The sequence below is a fragment of the Manacus candei genome, unplaced genomic scaffold (genome assembly GCF_025592945.1).
Source record: "Manacus candei isolate 608988 ecotype Guabito, Panama unplaced genomic scaffold, ASM2559294v1 h1tg000056l, whole genome shotgun sequence".
NCBI classification, from domain to species: Eukaryota; Metazoa; Chordata; class Aves; order Passeriformes; family Pipridae; genus Manacus; species Manacus candei.
The window spans coordinates 39,008-54,911 of record NW_026138104.1 but is presented as its reverse complement, the minus strand read 5'-3'; the positions used below and the strand labels follow the sequence as shown (position 1 = coordinate 54,911).

General features: G+C 37.7%; 1 protein-coding gene across 5 annotated transcripts in view; it reads left to right on the top strand.

Moving 5' to 3' along the window:
* PPP1R9A (protein phosphatase 1 regulatory subunit 9A) overlaps positions 1 to 15,904 on the top strand; it is a 136,863-nt gene that overhangs the window by 108,193 nt on the left and 12,766 nt on the right. For 3 of the 5 annotated variants that reach the window (XM_051802609.1, XM_051802611.1, XM_051802610.1), the window contains exons 9-15: positions 408 to 637; positions 2,023 to 2,119; positions 2,258 to 2,429; positions 7,589 to 7,746; positions 8,284 to 8,584; positions 12,553 to 12,640; positions 12,740 to 12,817. In XM_051802609.1, the coding sequence (XP_051658569.1) occupies positions 408 to 637; positions 2,023 to 2,119; positions 2,258 to 2,429; positions 7,589 to 7,746; positions 8,284 to 8,584; positions 12,553 to 12,640; positions 12,740 to 12,817 (1,124 nt within the window). The remainder of the gene's footprint in view (positions 1 to 407; positions 638 to 2,022; positions 2,120 to 2,257; positions 2,430 to 7,588; positions 7,747 to 8,283; positions 8,585 to 12,552; positions 12,641 to 12,739; positions 12,818 to 15,904) is intronic. The other 2 variants (XM_051802613.1, XM_051802612.1) reach the window with 1 other exon arrangement.

Here is a 15,904-nt window from a genome sequence, read left to right as displayed (position 1 = left end):
CAAATTAAGAAATGTCATCATTTTATGAAAGTGTATCAATGCTTTATAGCTAGCACCTGAGCCACATGCATATAGCAAAATGCATCTCTAGTGCTGGCTGATTAACCCTGCACTTTGCCCAAGTACTCTACTATTGACATTTTCAAATGTCAGTCAGTCAGATAGGTTACTATAACCCAGAGAAGCATAGTGGCTGCACTGGTACACTGAGCAAAAGCTCTACTTGGTTTTATGAGGAAGAATAATGTACGTATCAGCCTGTTTTCTTTGTCCTGGAACACTCTTTTCACTGCTAGCATATTACTAGTGTTGTTACTAATTTACTGATTTTCACCATTCATGCTGCTTGAATTAATCCTGAACTATAAGGCAGATTTTATGGACTGCATCTCCACTCCTTTGTTCAGCTGCAGGCTGCTGAGAATGAGAAGGTGAGGTGGGAATTGGAGAAGACCCAACTCCAGCAGAACATTGAGGAGAATAAGGAAAGGATGATGAAATTAGAGAGTTACTGGATTGAGGCACAAACCCTGTGTCACACGGTGAATGAACATCTCAAGGAGACGCAAAGCCAGTATCAGGCTCTGGAGAAGAAATATAACAAGGCAAAGAAATTAATCAAGGATTTTCAGCAAAAGTAAGCAGCTACACCAGGGGCAGCAAATGACTTAGTGGCCAGATAGGAAACATGTATGTGATATATTTTGAAATATGAACCTCCCTGTTAAACACCTGTAAGGTAAACACTATTTTTCACTTCTTTTTTTCATGAAAACTTGGACTCTTTATTGTGGAAAAATGTTACTAGTATTTGAGATGTAGTCATACTGTAGCTAAATAAAGACTTTGTGTGTAGTATTCCAGGTTGGAATGTTTCAGAATTACTGGATAATTCACTGTGAATACAAACAACAAAGAGTAATCATAGTAAAGCATTTGATTAGCCAGGTTTGCAGGAATTTATATTGGTATTGTGTCAGCTGGATTCATTCCTGCTGTGTACTAATGTGACATCAAGTAAAATATTGTTTTGTTATATTTTACATTTTATTTTTCTTCTTGTAGTTACCAAGAACGTTTCAGCTGAGTTGAGCTAACTCATGATTACCTGACCCCCTCTGTTTCATGTGGTCCCTTCTCCCTGATGGCTAGCAAGAATAATAACATCTTACATTTCTATAACAGCTTCCATTGCCCAAATTCCTTTTTTTTTCCCAGCAACTTTTGAATTTTCTGCTGAAATATACATGTTTCAAGAAGAAAACTCAAAAACATACAGCAATGTCAAGTGACAACTGGGACTGCAAAAATTACTTTCCTGTCCCATTAAAAAAGGAGTTAAATTGTCAAAATGCCATTACCCGTCTTGGAATTTCGGGACTGTTCCAGAACCTAGTTTACATCTTATGTGCTTTCTATCACAAATGTCTTTGATATTCAAAATAAAAAGAGATAGGGAAAGTTGCTAGAATGAATTTTGATAGCTTTTCTGTTGTTATTCTCCTTTATATTAGTAGAATATCTAGTCGGTTGGTTTTAATTATTTCAGACTCCTAAACTGACCTAACAAATTTCCTTATAGCTTACAAGAAAATTTGATTTGTACCTGAAAAGTTACAGATGTCCTTTCTGTGAAGGAGTGCAGTCATACTGTAGTAAAACAGAGATTTTGCTCCATTTCCCACAACAGAGAACAACATAAACTAAGATAATGTTTCTGTTGTAAATACATATTATGAAAAAATTTGGTTTAACTTTTTTGATGATCAATTAGAACCGAGATTTTTTTTCCAGATAAATTGCTTTTACCATTTCTATATCATCACCTAGCATGTTCATTTAGACTAATAGCTTAGGGTTTTGTCCTGACTGCAGTTTCATAGTCCTTATTAAGTAAGTGATAAATTATTTAGTAAGGACAGATTTTTCAGATGCATAGCTTAAGATTTTTCAGAACATTTTATTTTCTGTTTGAGTCTGATTGCTTTGATGACAGCAAATACATTTTTATTTTTTTCTAAGAGAACTTGACTTCATCAAACGCCAGGAAGCTGAACGAAAGAAAATAGAAGATTTGGAGAAAGCACACCTTGCAGAGGTTCAAGGCTTACAAGCTCGTGTGAGTAGCATTTACTCTTATATTTTAAGAATGAGACTGATAAAAAAAATGTCTGATATTCTGGAAAAATAACATATCTAATGGGGAAGATGTATTGGGATATGTGTTTTGGGTAATACTATGTTGTATTTCTTTCAGATACAAGACTTGGAAGCAGAAGTTTTCAGGCTAATGAAGCAAAATGGGAGCCAGGTTAACAATAACAACAACATTTTTGAAAGGCAGACATCTTTTGGAGAAGTTTCTAGAGGAGATCCAGTGGAAAATATAGATACTAAGCAAGTGACCTGCCTGGATGGCTTAAGTCAAGGTTGGTTTGAAACGAACCGTAACTCCTATGAATCATAGATTGATTTGAGTTGGAAGAACCTTAAAGTTGGTCTAGTCCCAACACCCCTGCTGTGTGCAAGGACACTCCCACTAGACCAGGTTGCTCAAGGCCTTGTCCAGCCTGGCTGTGAACACTGTCAAGGATAGAGCATCCACAGCCTCCTTGGGCAACCTGTGTCAGTGTCTGACCACCCTCACAGTAAAGAATTTCTTCCTAATATCTAACCTAAATTTTCCCTCTTCCAATTTGTATCCATCACTCCTTGTCTTGTCACTACATTCCCTGACAAAGAGTCCCACTTCAGCTTCCCAGTACTGGAAGGTTGCTATGAGCCTTCTCTTCAATAGCCCAAACTTTTCTCAGCCTGTCTTCATAGCGGGGGTGCTTCAGTCCTCTTAGCAACCTCATGACACTCCTCTGGACTTGATCCAACAGTTCCATGTCCTTCTTGTGCTGGGGACCCCAGAGTTGGACACAGCACTCCAAGTGAGGTCTCACAAGAGCAGAGCAGAGGGGCAGAATCTCCTCCCTCAACCTGCTGGCCACACTCCTTTTGATGGAGCCAATTCCATCGGCTTTCTGGGCTGTGAGCACACACTGGCAGCTCGTGGGGAGTTTTTCATCGACCATCACCCCCGAGTCCTTCTCCGCAGGGCGGCTCTCAGCCACTTCTCTGCCCAACCTGTAGGTGTGCCTGGGGTTGCTGTGTCCCAGGCATAGGGCCCAATAATGTGTGTAAACAGCATGGTTATCATTTAGGATTTAAAAGAAACAATTAATAATGCCAGGATGTTGATATTTTTCCAAAATTCAGTATCTAATGACAACTGTATCAGTGCTCTACCTAATAATGCCAATATAGAGTCCTAGAAGAGCTGTACAATGTATATTCTAAAAGAAATGGAACTAAATGTTAGTATAGCAAAGATCACTATTGATTGCTTAAAGCCATCAACATTTAGGTTTAATTTGATGCTTCTGGTATTTTAATAAAGTAGGAGGAAATTGTGTTTTCTCCTGTGTTCCTAAATCTATCCCTAATTACCCAACCACCAAAGATCAAACAAGAACAGTTACCAGAATGAGAAAACAATGTTAAATCCCCCATTTTTAATGGTTCTCTGCAAGTTCTAATCTTATGGTACAGACATCAAAAGGAAGGAACCTTGTAGGTGGCACTCACCATTTCTCAGGATGGAACCTTTTGTGAATAAAATGCAAATTCTTTACTAGCACATTAATTAAAAAAACTTATTCAGCTATAGCACAGCCTGATTTACAACATAAGATTTGTAAGACTTTTTTCCTACATTACCAAGAAACAAAACAGTTTGTACCAACGTTGAGATCTGGATAGATGCTGTCAGCAGGGTGGCTGTACCTTTTCTTTGTTTCACGTAGAAAAGATAATTCTCATTTATAGCCTGTGCCAGTGAAAACATACAGATAACTTCCACAGCTTAGTTACAGTTCTGTAAATGCAAGTTGCTTCTCACTGTTGAAGGATATGCAGAATTAAAGCCAATTTAGACCCACAGCCTTGGGAAAAAAACCTGTTTGATGCAGGGGTAGGCAATACTTATTCTGTATTCAGTAACATCTTTGAAATCACATGTTGAAGGTGTTGGAATTTTGACAAGGGAGCACCAAACTTTTTTCCTATAATATTATTTATTTCTCTGGTGAAAAAATGTAATACATTGTGAAATAAATTAATTTCTAGCAAGTATAGAGGTGTTTTATTAAAATTGATATTTTAGCAGTCATTTCATGTGTGGACCCAAGCAATATTGCTTACAAAGAGATCAATATGAATTACATTATTAACAAATACAAATAAGAGCTAGTCCTGCTGAAATGATGTTAGGTGATATGCAGTCCTTGTGGAATTGACTTCTGCAAATCTTCACAGAGCTTCTTTCTATCAAATTTTTATTGTACTGAAATCTCTGAAGTTCAGAAAAGCACTCAGGGGGAGAAGTCTGTATTTCTACCGTAGAGACTCAGTAAAAAATATAAAACATTTAATACTTAGCAACTCTGTTAACACAAAACCTTTCAGTAGTTTACATCAGGAGAGGGAAGTGTGTTTTCTTTACCTGACTCACAAAAATCATGTTTGCATCTACTCTTGTAACAATGTCAATGCACATCTATGGCTCAAGAGCTAAAATCCAGGAATTTCTATAGACAAAAAAAAATTGTAAAATTCTTTCTAAAAATTTGAAAATTCTTTGTATGGCATTAAAATTCTGCATGTCTGTGCTTCAAAAGTGTGTTTTCCAATTGATGCATTTGCATGAAAATTTTCAAGGAGCTGTCTTTTTTCATTGCAAAAATGTTCTTCTGGAGCAATGCTACCAGTGTTAATTTCTTCTGGGACCTAAAATAGATGAATTTAAATGCCCAAGTTTAACCACCTGAATACAAACACCAATTATTTACTGGGAAAAATAGATAAATTGGCAATAATTTTTTGCAAGCAGAAGTAGCATAGTTAGACCTTAGATTCCAGGCTGGATTTGTGTTTTTAAGAGATCCTTAAATGTTCTGTAGCACTCTTTGACTTCCATATACCTTTTCCAGTAAATTCTGTATCAGTCTCTGAAGTCTGTATCAGGCTGTAATGTAGTGATACTTGCTGTGCCAACAAAGAGCCTAGGTGTCCATATCATAACCCTTTTCTTAAAAGGGTTAAACATCCATTAACCCATGGATGTTTGTGAAGGAGCTATAAACATCAGGGAAGATGTCCACGATGTTTTGGAGTGCAGGCAGAATCCCTCTGGGTTCTGTGTGTCGCACACGCTGCCTTTGTGACATTCACTTTGGTGCTTCAGTCTCTTTTCTGGCTCTTGTTTGGCCAGTATAACACGTACTCCTTGATCAAGCCTCTACGTTAGGTTCCTGGAGTAGGACTGCATGTACACAGCCACATCCCTTAATTTTTGTTCAGAAGTTTGCAGGACTGTCTTCCCTCAGAAAATTAGGTTATGGAAAAATATATTTTAATTAAGGTTGTATCAAGTGTGGTTTTGCTTCCATATGATCCGGGATATTTGTTACATTCTTGCATATTAATAGACTTGGGAAGAAGTAATGGATGCAACTTGATGGTCACAAGTATTCAAGCATATCTCTTCCTAACACTGCTGGTGCTCTGGCCATGTTTAGCATCATGACAGACTGTACGACTCCTCAGACTGTAACATAACCTCATGCTGAGCTTAAGGGGCTGCCAGTAACATCAGTGGAAGCTGGAAAGAGAAAATAAAAACCATTGTGGCCCACAGAATTCTTCTGTTGCTTTGCCAGGGAATATTAGAAACCTGAGGATTGTGTTTCTTTTACAAATGTACAATTTATTCTGAAAGTCCAGAAGAATACATAAAGTGGATTGTAGCTTTCTGTTTTAGTGTTCATGAGCTGTATCTGCAGTAAAGAATCGAGATATTTACTGTCAGTGGTTTGAAATCTAAACAGTTCAGTGCTGAGGTCCTCTTTGACAATATTTACTCATCTCTGTGCAAGTGCCCATTCAGGCCACTTTGTGGCTGTACTTTCTGTATGCCTTTGGATACCCAGGGACACATTAGTTCACAGAAGGAGATTTTGAAGTCTGTCAGCCTGTATAATGGAAAAAGAGTGGGAAGACAGGGAAGCTCCTGCTCCACAGTGCTATTGAAATAATTCAGATACAAGACCATGGGAGTCAAATGGTTGAACATCTGATGAAAGAAAGTCTAATTAGATTTTCTCCGAGAGCAAAATAAAACCTGTTATGACTTTTATGTGAGAGATGCACCAGTCTCCCTAGTGGGTTGGGAGATTTCTAGGGAAATGTGTGAGTTGTGTGTTTGTGCTTGGAGGAGTGAAGGCTGGCTGCTCTCTGCAGAAGCAGGCGCTGAAACTGGGGAATAACAGCACATGTGGCTGGAGCAGAGACCATCTGACAACAGCCCAGTTCCACTGCAACAACATGTGGTGAGCAGGGCAGGACCAGTGATGGGGTGGAAGAGGCAGGAAGCTCCAGGCCCAGATGGTATTTTGCTTTAACAAAGCCAATATGACCAGTTCTGTGAATACTGTTTGCATAATTTCAGCAGTGAACGGAAGGGATGTATGAAAATGTGTACTACTGAAAGAACAAATGTAAGCAGTTCAAACCATGACAATGTGCAGTTATCCTATGGGGTACTTAGGACAGAAGCCTAATTACAAGTCAGATAATGCTAATTATTTTGTATTATTCTGTGACTGAAAAATTTAACTCTTACTCAAAGAACAGTAAAAATATCTTTAAGATCAGATTCTTATTAATTACTGTGTTATGAATGCAGTACTTAGACAAATAAATGAATCCAACGGGTTATGGTTTCATTTATACTGTCAGAATTGAAAAAAAATTATTAAAACCATAAAAAAATCTGTTCCTTTTCTGGTGTAAAATGCAGACACACCTTTTAAAATGTTTTTTGTCTTAGTTACTACAGCTTTGTAAAGTGATAAATTTGCTTCAATACTCAGATTTCATTTGAATAGATTATTGATAGCTAAGAAAAGTGAAGCTATGTTAGCTTTTCTTGTAGAGGCAAGCCATATATGAAGTGTTCAGTTTACTTTGCTCACAAGACATTCAGGCATAGGGTGGCTTTGAAACTAGGCAGGTAAGATGGTTTCATTGTTCCATTTTTTATGTGAAATATTCCCCCAATTTTCATGTATCACGTAGTGGTGTTTATGCTGTGATGGAGGAAAATTCTCTGCAGACCAAGAACATGTAAGTCCTTCTGAAGTAGTCTAAGTGGACCTGCTTTCTGGGCTAGTATAGATGGGCTTGTGTGGTCCTTCATGTAATTGTGGGAATAATTTGTTGAATTCTTAAATATCTGGAGTTGATTCTTTGCTATGCACTTACTGAATCTGTGTAGATAAACGTGTTTATGCAAGTGACTTCTTTTTTCTTGAGGATACTTTAGCACTTACAAAGATACAGGTACAAGTAAAATGTGTCTTTTCTAACCTAAATGATTCTATGATTCTATGCAAAGTGCATGTGTTTGCATGAACTTCCTCTGTTAGGAAGAAGTAGTGAAAGATTGTTCTGTTAAATAGCTCCAAATCGTGTTTCCATATAGATTTCAATGAAGCAGTTCCAGAAACAGAGAGACTGGACTCCAAAGCTCTGAAGACTCGAGCTCAGCTGTCAGTGAAGAACAAGAGGCAGAGGCCTTCCAGAACCAGGCTGTACGATAGCATCAGTTCAACTGATGGAGAGGACAGCCTTGAACGAAAGGTGAGAAGGACTCTAACCCCTCTTTCAGGCTTCCTATGGAATGCTAGATTGCCCCTGTAAGTCATCCTCTATCTATCCTTTCATTGTAGCACAGGCAGTATTTATTCTTCTGTGGCCAGTCTGCTGTGAATGTCCTTGAGTAATGTGCGAGTCCAGTCTCCTTTTGAGTCAGCACACCTGGTTTTTTGATTTTGTTGTGTTTTAACTGGAATTGTGGTCTTTTGGATTTACATGTGCTTTATAATTCAGAATGGGTCCTTTCATTTATGCAGGAGGTGAAAGGAGCTGGAATTGTGCATTTCTCTATTTGTTAATTTGTTAACGGAATTGTTTTGTCCTATTCTGATTTCTGTCTGGAAGCAAATACCAATAAACAACACTGTGTGTGGTATCAAAGGGTAATGCCATGAATTACTAGAGCGTTTCGTACAAATAGAAAGCTAAATAATGAATAAAAGAATTGCATGTTCAAAGTAAATCTTGCTCTGTTTGCTTACTAAGTGGTATAACCTGCTTTATAATCTCTTATACCAACAGCCATCACACAGTTACAGTAGTCCCATGCACATTTCAAAATCACCACTGCCCTTATGCATGAGAGCATCCTCACCAGCATCAGATTCTGGTGCTTCCTCCCTCTCCCCCGTGGCTAGCAGTGCAGCAATCTCACTTGACAACCTAACTGAAAACCAAGAAGAAGAACAGCACCACAAAGGAGGTGTCCTTTCCCCATATGCTTGGGGAGACACTCCACTTTCATCTCCTTCAAAATCTGGGCACAGCTCTGAAGCATCTCCTTTGCATCACCCAGCTGGCAGGAATATTTTACAGGATAAAGGTATTACTACTTTTTTTACAATAAATTGATGCATCATTTTGCTCACTTACACCTACTTAATGACCTTTTGTTATGTAGTAACACCTTAGCAACTAGAAGGTCATCATCTCATAACTTCTTTTGCCTACCTGGAAGTCAGAAAATTTCAAATGACCTTGTCTGATGGTATAAGAAAAGGACAAAGTTTAAAATGGGATAGGGAACTGCTTACTTTCTTCTTTTTTTTTTTTTTTGCTTTCTTGGAGCTCACTGAAAAAAAAAAAAAGAAAAGTTGCCTTTAAGAGAGTGTTGTATTGTGTTTTTTGAAAAAACAACAGTATTTGACCTTGGGACATCTTTGTGTTACAAAAATGCTTAACACAGTGCACTTACTCAAATAATGTGATTTTGGCACTGCTAGATGATTCTTTTGGAGGGTGCGGAAAGGAGTGTAAAGCAAGAACAACAGACTGTAGCTTTTAATTGCTGAGAGGCAGCACAGTCTAGATTTAACATGAGGTTGGTGTCTGGACACTCTTCATTTACAGAAGAAAAAAGCAGCAGGTAATTTTTTGGGGAGATTGTCCTCATTAGTTTTAATTTAATTCAGATTCTTTAAATGCTAGCTGGATAAAACAGGATGCATTCATACAGAGGTCAGATAAAGTGGTAAACACCAGTTTATTATGTGAATTAACAATACGATATGTCACAGAATACTGAGCTCTCCTTTTCAGATACCTTTGGAAGTCAAAATTAGCATTTGACACAACTTCAGCATTCTTAGCTATGCAGCTTGCATTCTCAAACTGTCACATAAGCTAAAATACATGATAAAAACCATTTATAAGAGAGGGCTGCAGGAATAGGTCTAGATAGGTTCATTACAGACTTCGACTTACTTGAATTAACTGAAAAGAAAAATTTTTTGTTCTGTTTTTGTGGGCTAAATTGTTAATGATCTGAAGTTAAATTCAATATTTGAGTTTTGCAAGTAAAAATAAGGGTGTGAACGTAAGACTGTGACTTTCCAAACTCATACTTCAGCTTGAGTGTGATTGGTTTATCAGGAAAGCCCTAAATCCTGCATTTCCAACTGATGTATGAAAAATACCTTTGTAAAAATTGAGTGGAAACTAGCCTTGTAGTGTAAGGAATAGAGTATTACATTCCGCCCACTGTGTCACTCTTTCCATTTTAGGTTTGAAAAATAATCTCTGTCTAAATATTGATGTCATGCTTTCCTTGCTGTGACCATTAAGTAAACAACCTGTGCTTTTGTGTGTATCCAGGCTCTGATGAGTAGTGAATTAGAATTAACCAGAGCAATTTAGTTTCAAATGGAAAAATTGCATTAATAAGTCCTAAAATAAAGAAACATACTAAAGCAGTTGTTTGGCAACAAGTGCTGTAGCAATACTATTTTAATTGATTGTTAATTTGGCTGTTAAACTCATACAGCTCAGAAAATAAAAAGAGACACTGTATTTGTTCTATGTGTTCAGGTGAGGGTTTTTTTAGAGATGGAAAGAGAGCACATCTGTGGACAAGTATGTGTCCATTGGTTAATCTCTCATTAGCAAAAGTGAGTATTAGCAAGATCACACTTTTCTTTTGTTCTTTTTCTTATGAGATTCTGCAGTGTTGTGGGAGGGGCTGAAGTGGTGTGAGATCAGTTTCATTGCAAAATGATGAGGAACTTTGCTTATTTGTCTTTTACTGCCAGCTTTTTCATGTGTATGTGATGAATTTGTTTTCTTCAATTCTGCCTGCTTTGTGCAACAGCATCCTTTGATAAGGCTGTGAGGTGACCCCTGTGGGCAGTACTTGTTGATGTGAGGCTGCCTGCAATGGGTGTGTGACCTTGGGGAAGAAAGTTAAGTGTAGTCTCCTTTCACATCCATCAGCCAGAGATTACTTACACACCAGCTTGAGGCTGGAAGTGATGGATTAAACAGCTTCTGTGTGATTTATTCTGAGGAATAGGCTTTCACTTTACCTCTCTGAAGAACTACAAGGAGTTGGGGAAGGTGGACCCATCCAGGGTGGCTGAAGTCCCCTCCTGCCCCGATGGGGCACCTGCAGCTCTGGCTCGTGGTCACTGCCGTGTGCCAAGCACTGTGTACTTCCCTGCATGCAAGACCCTGTAGATTCAGATGTACTCTGCCATGAAGCTGGTTTTGGGACCTAGCCTATCCATTTGCCACTGTATCCTATAGCCAGCACAAGTATTTTCCCCAGTAAGTCATTGTCATTCAGAGGGCCCTGGCTGGCCCAAGCTGTGTGAGAGGGGGAATATTGTGATACAAGACCCTGAACAGAAGATTGCCATACCAGGTAGCTGCTACGTGTCCTTGCTGAGCTCTCCAGATTTTTTTTTCTACTACAGCAGCAAAACCTCCATTTCACTGACTTTCATTAACAAGTTTCTCAAAAAACCACACTGCCCCTTGGCCCCCAAGCCTGTGAATAGCTAGTGTGAAAGTAAACTTTGCAAGTTTTTCCTTTAAAGTGGCAATTTTGGCAGTGGTTAAATGAGAAGTGTGCATTAAAGGTGAAAGAGAAACCATAAGAGGAGACAGAAGAGGAGTATGCATGGTGTAAGGTTGATGCAGAGTGTGTATTGCCTAAAGTTCTCCTCAACTTCCTTAGGGAATGGATTTCTTCTGAGGAGACTTCACTTTGCTTTTGTCATTCTTCATATTACTTTTTTTTTTGTTTGCTTTTTTGGCATGAGATTACTTGTCATTTGTTCTTGATTTTTTTTTTAACATAAGGACTTGTGTTGGTAGAAACAGTGTGGCTTTTAGAGTGGGGGTATTGCAAGAGGCTTATTTTCCTGCTTTTCAAAGGATTTATGAACCAGTTGCACACTAAATTTTTTACTTGAATGAAAACTTGGGCGGATATTATCCTCAAAGCAGCACACAAAATTCTATACACAGAGTTGACTGTCCTGTGGTAGTGCTGTGGTATTTTGGGTTAATTCTGAGGGCTTAATTTATATCAGCCACGGTAGGAGAAATCCACAAACCCAGCAGTGCTCTCAGTTAAAAGTTGCTCTATGTCTGAGGTCACATTGCAAAAGCCACCAAACCACGAGTGATATGAGTGAATGAGCTTCATTTGCTTCCTCTAGAGTATTTGGGAACAGTCCTTATGTTTTAAGAGTAACTGTGTCTGAATTTTTTAGCTACTATATGTTTTCTTTCGGCTTCTATATAGATTTCACAGGATGTTTTCCAGACTCAGATTCATTGTTTTGGCTTTATAGGTACTGCAGACTGTTTCCTCTTTAGGCTTTAACAGTGTTTGTAGAAGAGATAAAAAATTGATAGATGTCTCAGGGCAGATTTATTAACTAAGCTACTTTTAGTTCTTTCTTTCTTTGGTGGCTTTTTTTTGTGTTGTTTTGTTTTGTTCTTTGTTTTTTGGTTGGGTGGGTGGTTGTTTTTTTTTTTTAAATTCAGGGTGGTTAGATTTCAAGTTAAATGTTTAGTTTAACAAAGACGTTCAGGTTAAACAGTTAAACTATTTTGTAGCATGTCCATCATAAAGGGTACCCTTGGCTCCAGATTTAAAGAAAGCATTTCAGGAGTAGTTTTGGAAGTAAACACACATACAAAATGAATTCTGTAAAAAGAAACTCACAGCTACTGCTGAGTTTAAAAATGGATTCATTATAATGTTTGCCTGTAAATCTCTTGTGTTGTTTGATTTATTACATATTCATTAAAACTCAACCAAAATTACCTTTCCATTTTCTTCAATTAAAAATAAGGTTTCTTCATGTGTATTTTCAAATTCTGATTTTTCCTATTCCTGTTCGTACCATCTTCCTAAAATAGAGAATTCCCCTATTTAAACTGTGTACTCACACATATGTTTGTATGCATATCTAATTATGAAAAGATACACAAGGTGTTCTGGGTGAAAAGTAGCATTTAAAATTAATAATGTACATTCTTCCGTGTACAAATGTATCCTAGATGGTGCCACATGTGCTAAGGCAGCAAGAACAACTAGCCCTACTATAGGGCATACAGAAAGACTAAAGCGAAAACTTGCAGATCTTGGGTAAGCATTTTGTTATAAAAAAATACTTCTTTTTTTCATAAAAAGGATTGAAAGTAAAATTTCAAAGATATTTCCTGATGTTTTCTAATATTTTTGTAGGGCTCCCTTGAGAAGGAATTCAAACAAGGGCAAGAAGCGGAAAGAGAAAGAAGCTATTAGGGTGACCTATGGCAGTAGGTATGGGTGAAAATTGAGGATGCAAGAAATGATATGCCAGAAACACTGGAAAAACCTAATCATCCTAGCAGATGGAACATTAACAGTCCCACTGACTTCATAAATAAGTGTTAAGCTTTGAGATAACCTTCTGAGCTTACAAACCTAGATTCCTTGGCTAAGAAAAGACTAACATATGATCTAAAAATACTTGGAGGTTTATAGTGTTGTAGAATCATAGAATATCTCAAGGTGGAAGTGACTCACAAGGATCATCATGTCCAACTCGATCACTACTGCTGTTGCATCCACTAATGGGATTTGCAGAAATAGATTTCAGAGCAGGCTTACAAGATGCACACAGTCAGTTGATAAAACCCATGAACCAGAAACCTTGACACAATTCCATATATTTTTTTAAAAAACCCCCAGAGCGAGGTTGGGCAGCAGCTGTTCACTGCAGCTTTGCAGCACCCACATCAGGAATGCTTTCAGGTTTTTTTTAAATGAAGATGAACATCAGAAGTTGAAAATAGATAGGAAAAATGCTGATTGCATGTCATGTCACCAACTTTCAGGCAAGGAATTTTGAATTCCCTGTGAGATCTGATGAGACCACATCACCAGCAACTGGACTCTGAATAAATAAATGAATATTCAAAATGACAGGAGGCAATCTTCTCTGCAAAAACTAGTGTAGATTTTTGCTGGAGGCCTCTCCTTATGTACTCATGAGTACATAAGTACAAAATCACAGCTACAGGCATGATACCTGATTCCAGGTATGAAAGATTAATGTCAGGAGGGCAAAGCAAACTTAATATGTTCCAAAAGTCTATAAAGGACATAGCAACTCAAAAACTGCTCATAAAGCAATGCAAAAGAAAACCTACATGATAAAAGTGCTATTGGAAGAAAGCAAAGCTTGAATGCTACTCAGAAAATCATTGTGGTGGAAAACTAGTATGTAGCCATTTGTGGAGTTCTCCTGACAGTCTAATATATGGAGACCCAATGGCAAGTATGTTGTGTAGCTCCGTAAAATTGGAAAAGCAAAAGAAATCTTAGCCTGCTGACTTGCTCTCTCAGGCACACTGTACCAAAGTGCAGTGTTCTGTCTCAGCATACATTTGTACATTTATATCCTGCAAATACCTGGCAGGATCTTTGGTGATCTTAGGCAGCAGTCGTCGCCTCTGTGCTGTTGTCTGAAAACCTGTTGCACTGTGTCTGCTTGCAGTGTTACCTGGAGTTAGTGATACCCACTGCTGGGTTTCCTTAGTGACAGGAGGAGATTTGTTAAAGCCAAATCTACACTTCTGTGTGGCTGTGAGGCAGCTAGTACCCTTAACTGTCTAATACCCTAAGGGTATTAGACATCATGTAGCATTTACATACAAAGGCACAGGGCAGGGGAAATGAATGTATACTTGTTTGTAAGAACTTGATATGTCCCTTATACCAACACACTATGCTACAGGTGATTGTGAGATCCCATAGGTATCTTCCTTAGAGACATCAGATCTCAGCACAGAGAGATCAGTTGCTTATTAGACCATTTGATATATCAGTTATATGCTTAATATTTCTTTATTACAGTTCAATATTTCAGTGTTACAGTTGCTGAAAGTAAAGTTTCATTCTGCTTTCAAAGTTGAAATTTATGAACATTTTTAAGTCACACTGTACCTCTGTAAACTGGGAGTTTATTACTTCAGTACAACTATTTAAACAGCCATTGTCACTTCTTTTGTTACTAACTCCAAAGAATTTGCCTCAGAAGAAATGTGAGGATGTTTTCTCTACAAGTCCAAAGCTGTATAAGCTCTTTGAAAGAAGGAACATGATGAAAAGACAGCATCCTGTTATAATCATATCAATTACAGCAACTGATTGGTGTAGAATTAATCACACTTTTAGATGAATGTTGCATGCTTGTTTGCCATTGCCAGAAAGTAGCACTCAGGATGTGTACATAAAATCCTGAATTATTTCCTAAAACTACCGCTAATATTAGAGATACAAAAAATTCCCCATTTAAATAAGAAGCATATATTTCCCTACTTGAAGCTAGGTGGTTTGGGGAACATAATTTTTTTTTTTTCTTTCTACTTTCAAGCAAGATTAGAGGATGAGGGAGAAGTATAGGTCTGGGTCAGATATATCTTTCTTTATGTAGTGAAATGGAAGTAGGATTCTCCTTCTGCTTCCATAGATAGGAGTCCTTTGACAACCTCACTTTCATCCATACAGAAAAGAAGCTTCACAATATACAAAGATGTAGTGATTATGTTAATTATGATTTAGAAGCTGTCCAGAAGCTTGAAGTTGAGGGAGATTTACATGCATGGCTTTTACATATGGGTGCTAAGAGCAGTGAGATTTTAGTGCTCTGAAGCAGTAATGTATATGATGTAATTAATATGATTCTATGACATATGCATAAGTTTTTTGAGACAGACACTTTGCATAGTTATTTTTAATTTGCATACTATAATACTGACTTGATATACTTCACGAATAATTTAGGTGTTTTAGTTTATAACTGTTACTTTTGCCTTGATCACTGCAATCTTTATTACTACAAAGAGAGAAGCTGATAAAGTCCCATAGCTGTTTCTTTAATTTTTCTATAATATTTTTAATATTTATTAAATTTAAAAGCAAGATAATAGTACTTCATCGATATTTAGCTGTTGTAACAAAGACACATCTCCACAGATGGATACAGATGCATTTAATTCATTATGCCTGTGCTTGAAATCCAAGGCAAATCTTCTCTGGGAACCAGAGCCCATTTGGGTCAGTGCTGAGTCTAATTATTTAATCATGCTGAGATACCAATGTGGCTCAGAAATGAACCAACACAACATGTGGCTTCTTGATGGAGCTGGTTCTCATCGGAACGGTGGGAGTTACAGGCATTTTCAGCTGGCATCTGTCTCCATTTGCTGGGTGTATGTTGTCTAAGAGAGCTTGATGTAGAAAAAGAATCAAAACAACACACTTTCTTTTTCTTCTGAGAGAGGGATTTCAGGCATGCCCCTCAGTTCTTTAGTCAGTTACAGGGAATGTCACTCTTTCCACAATTAACTGCCTCTAGCATTT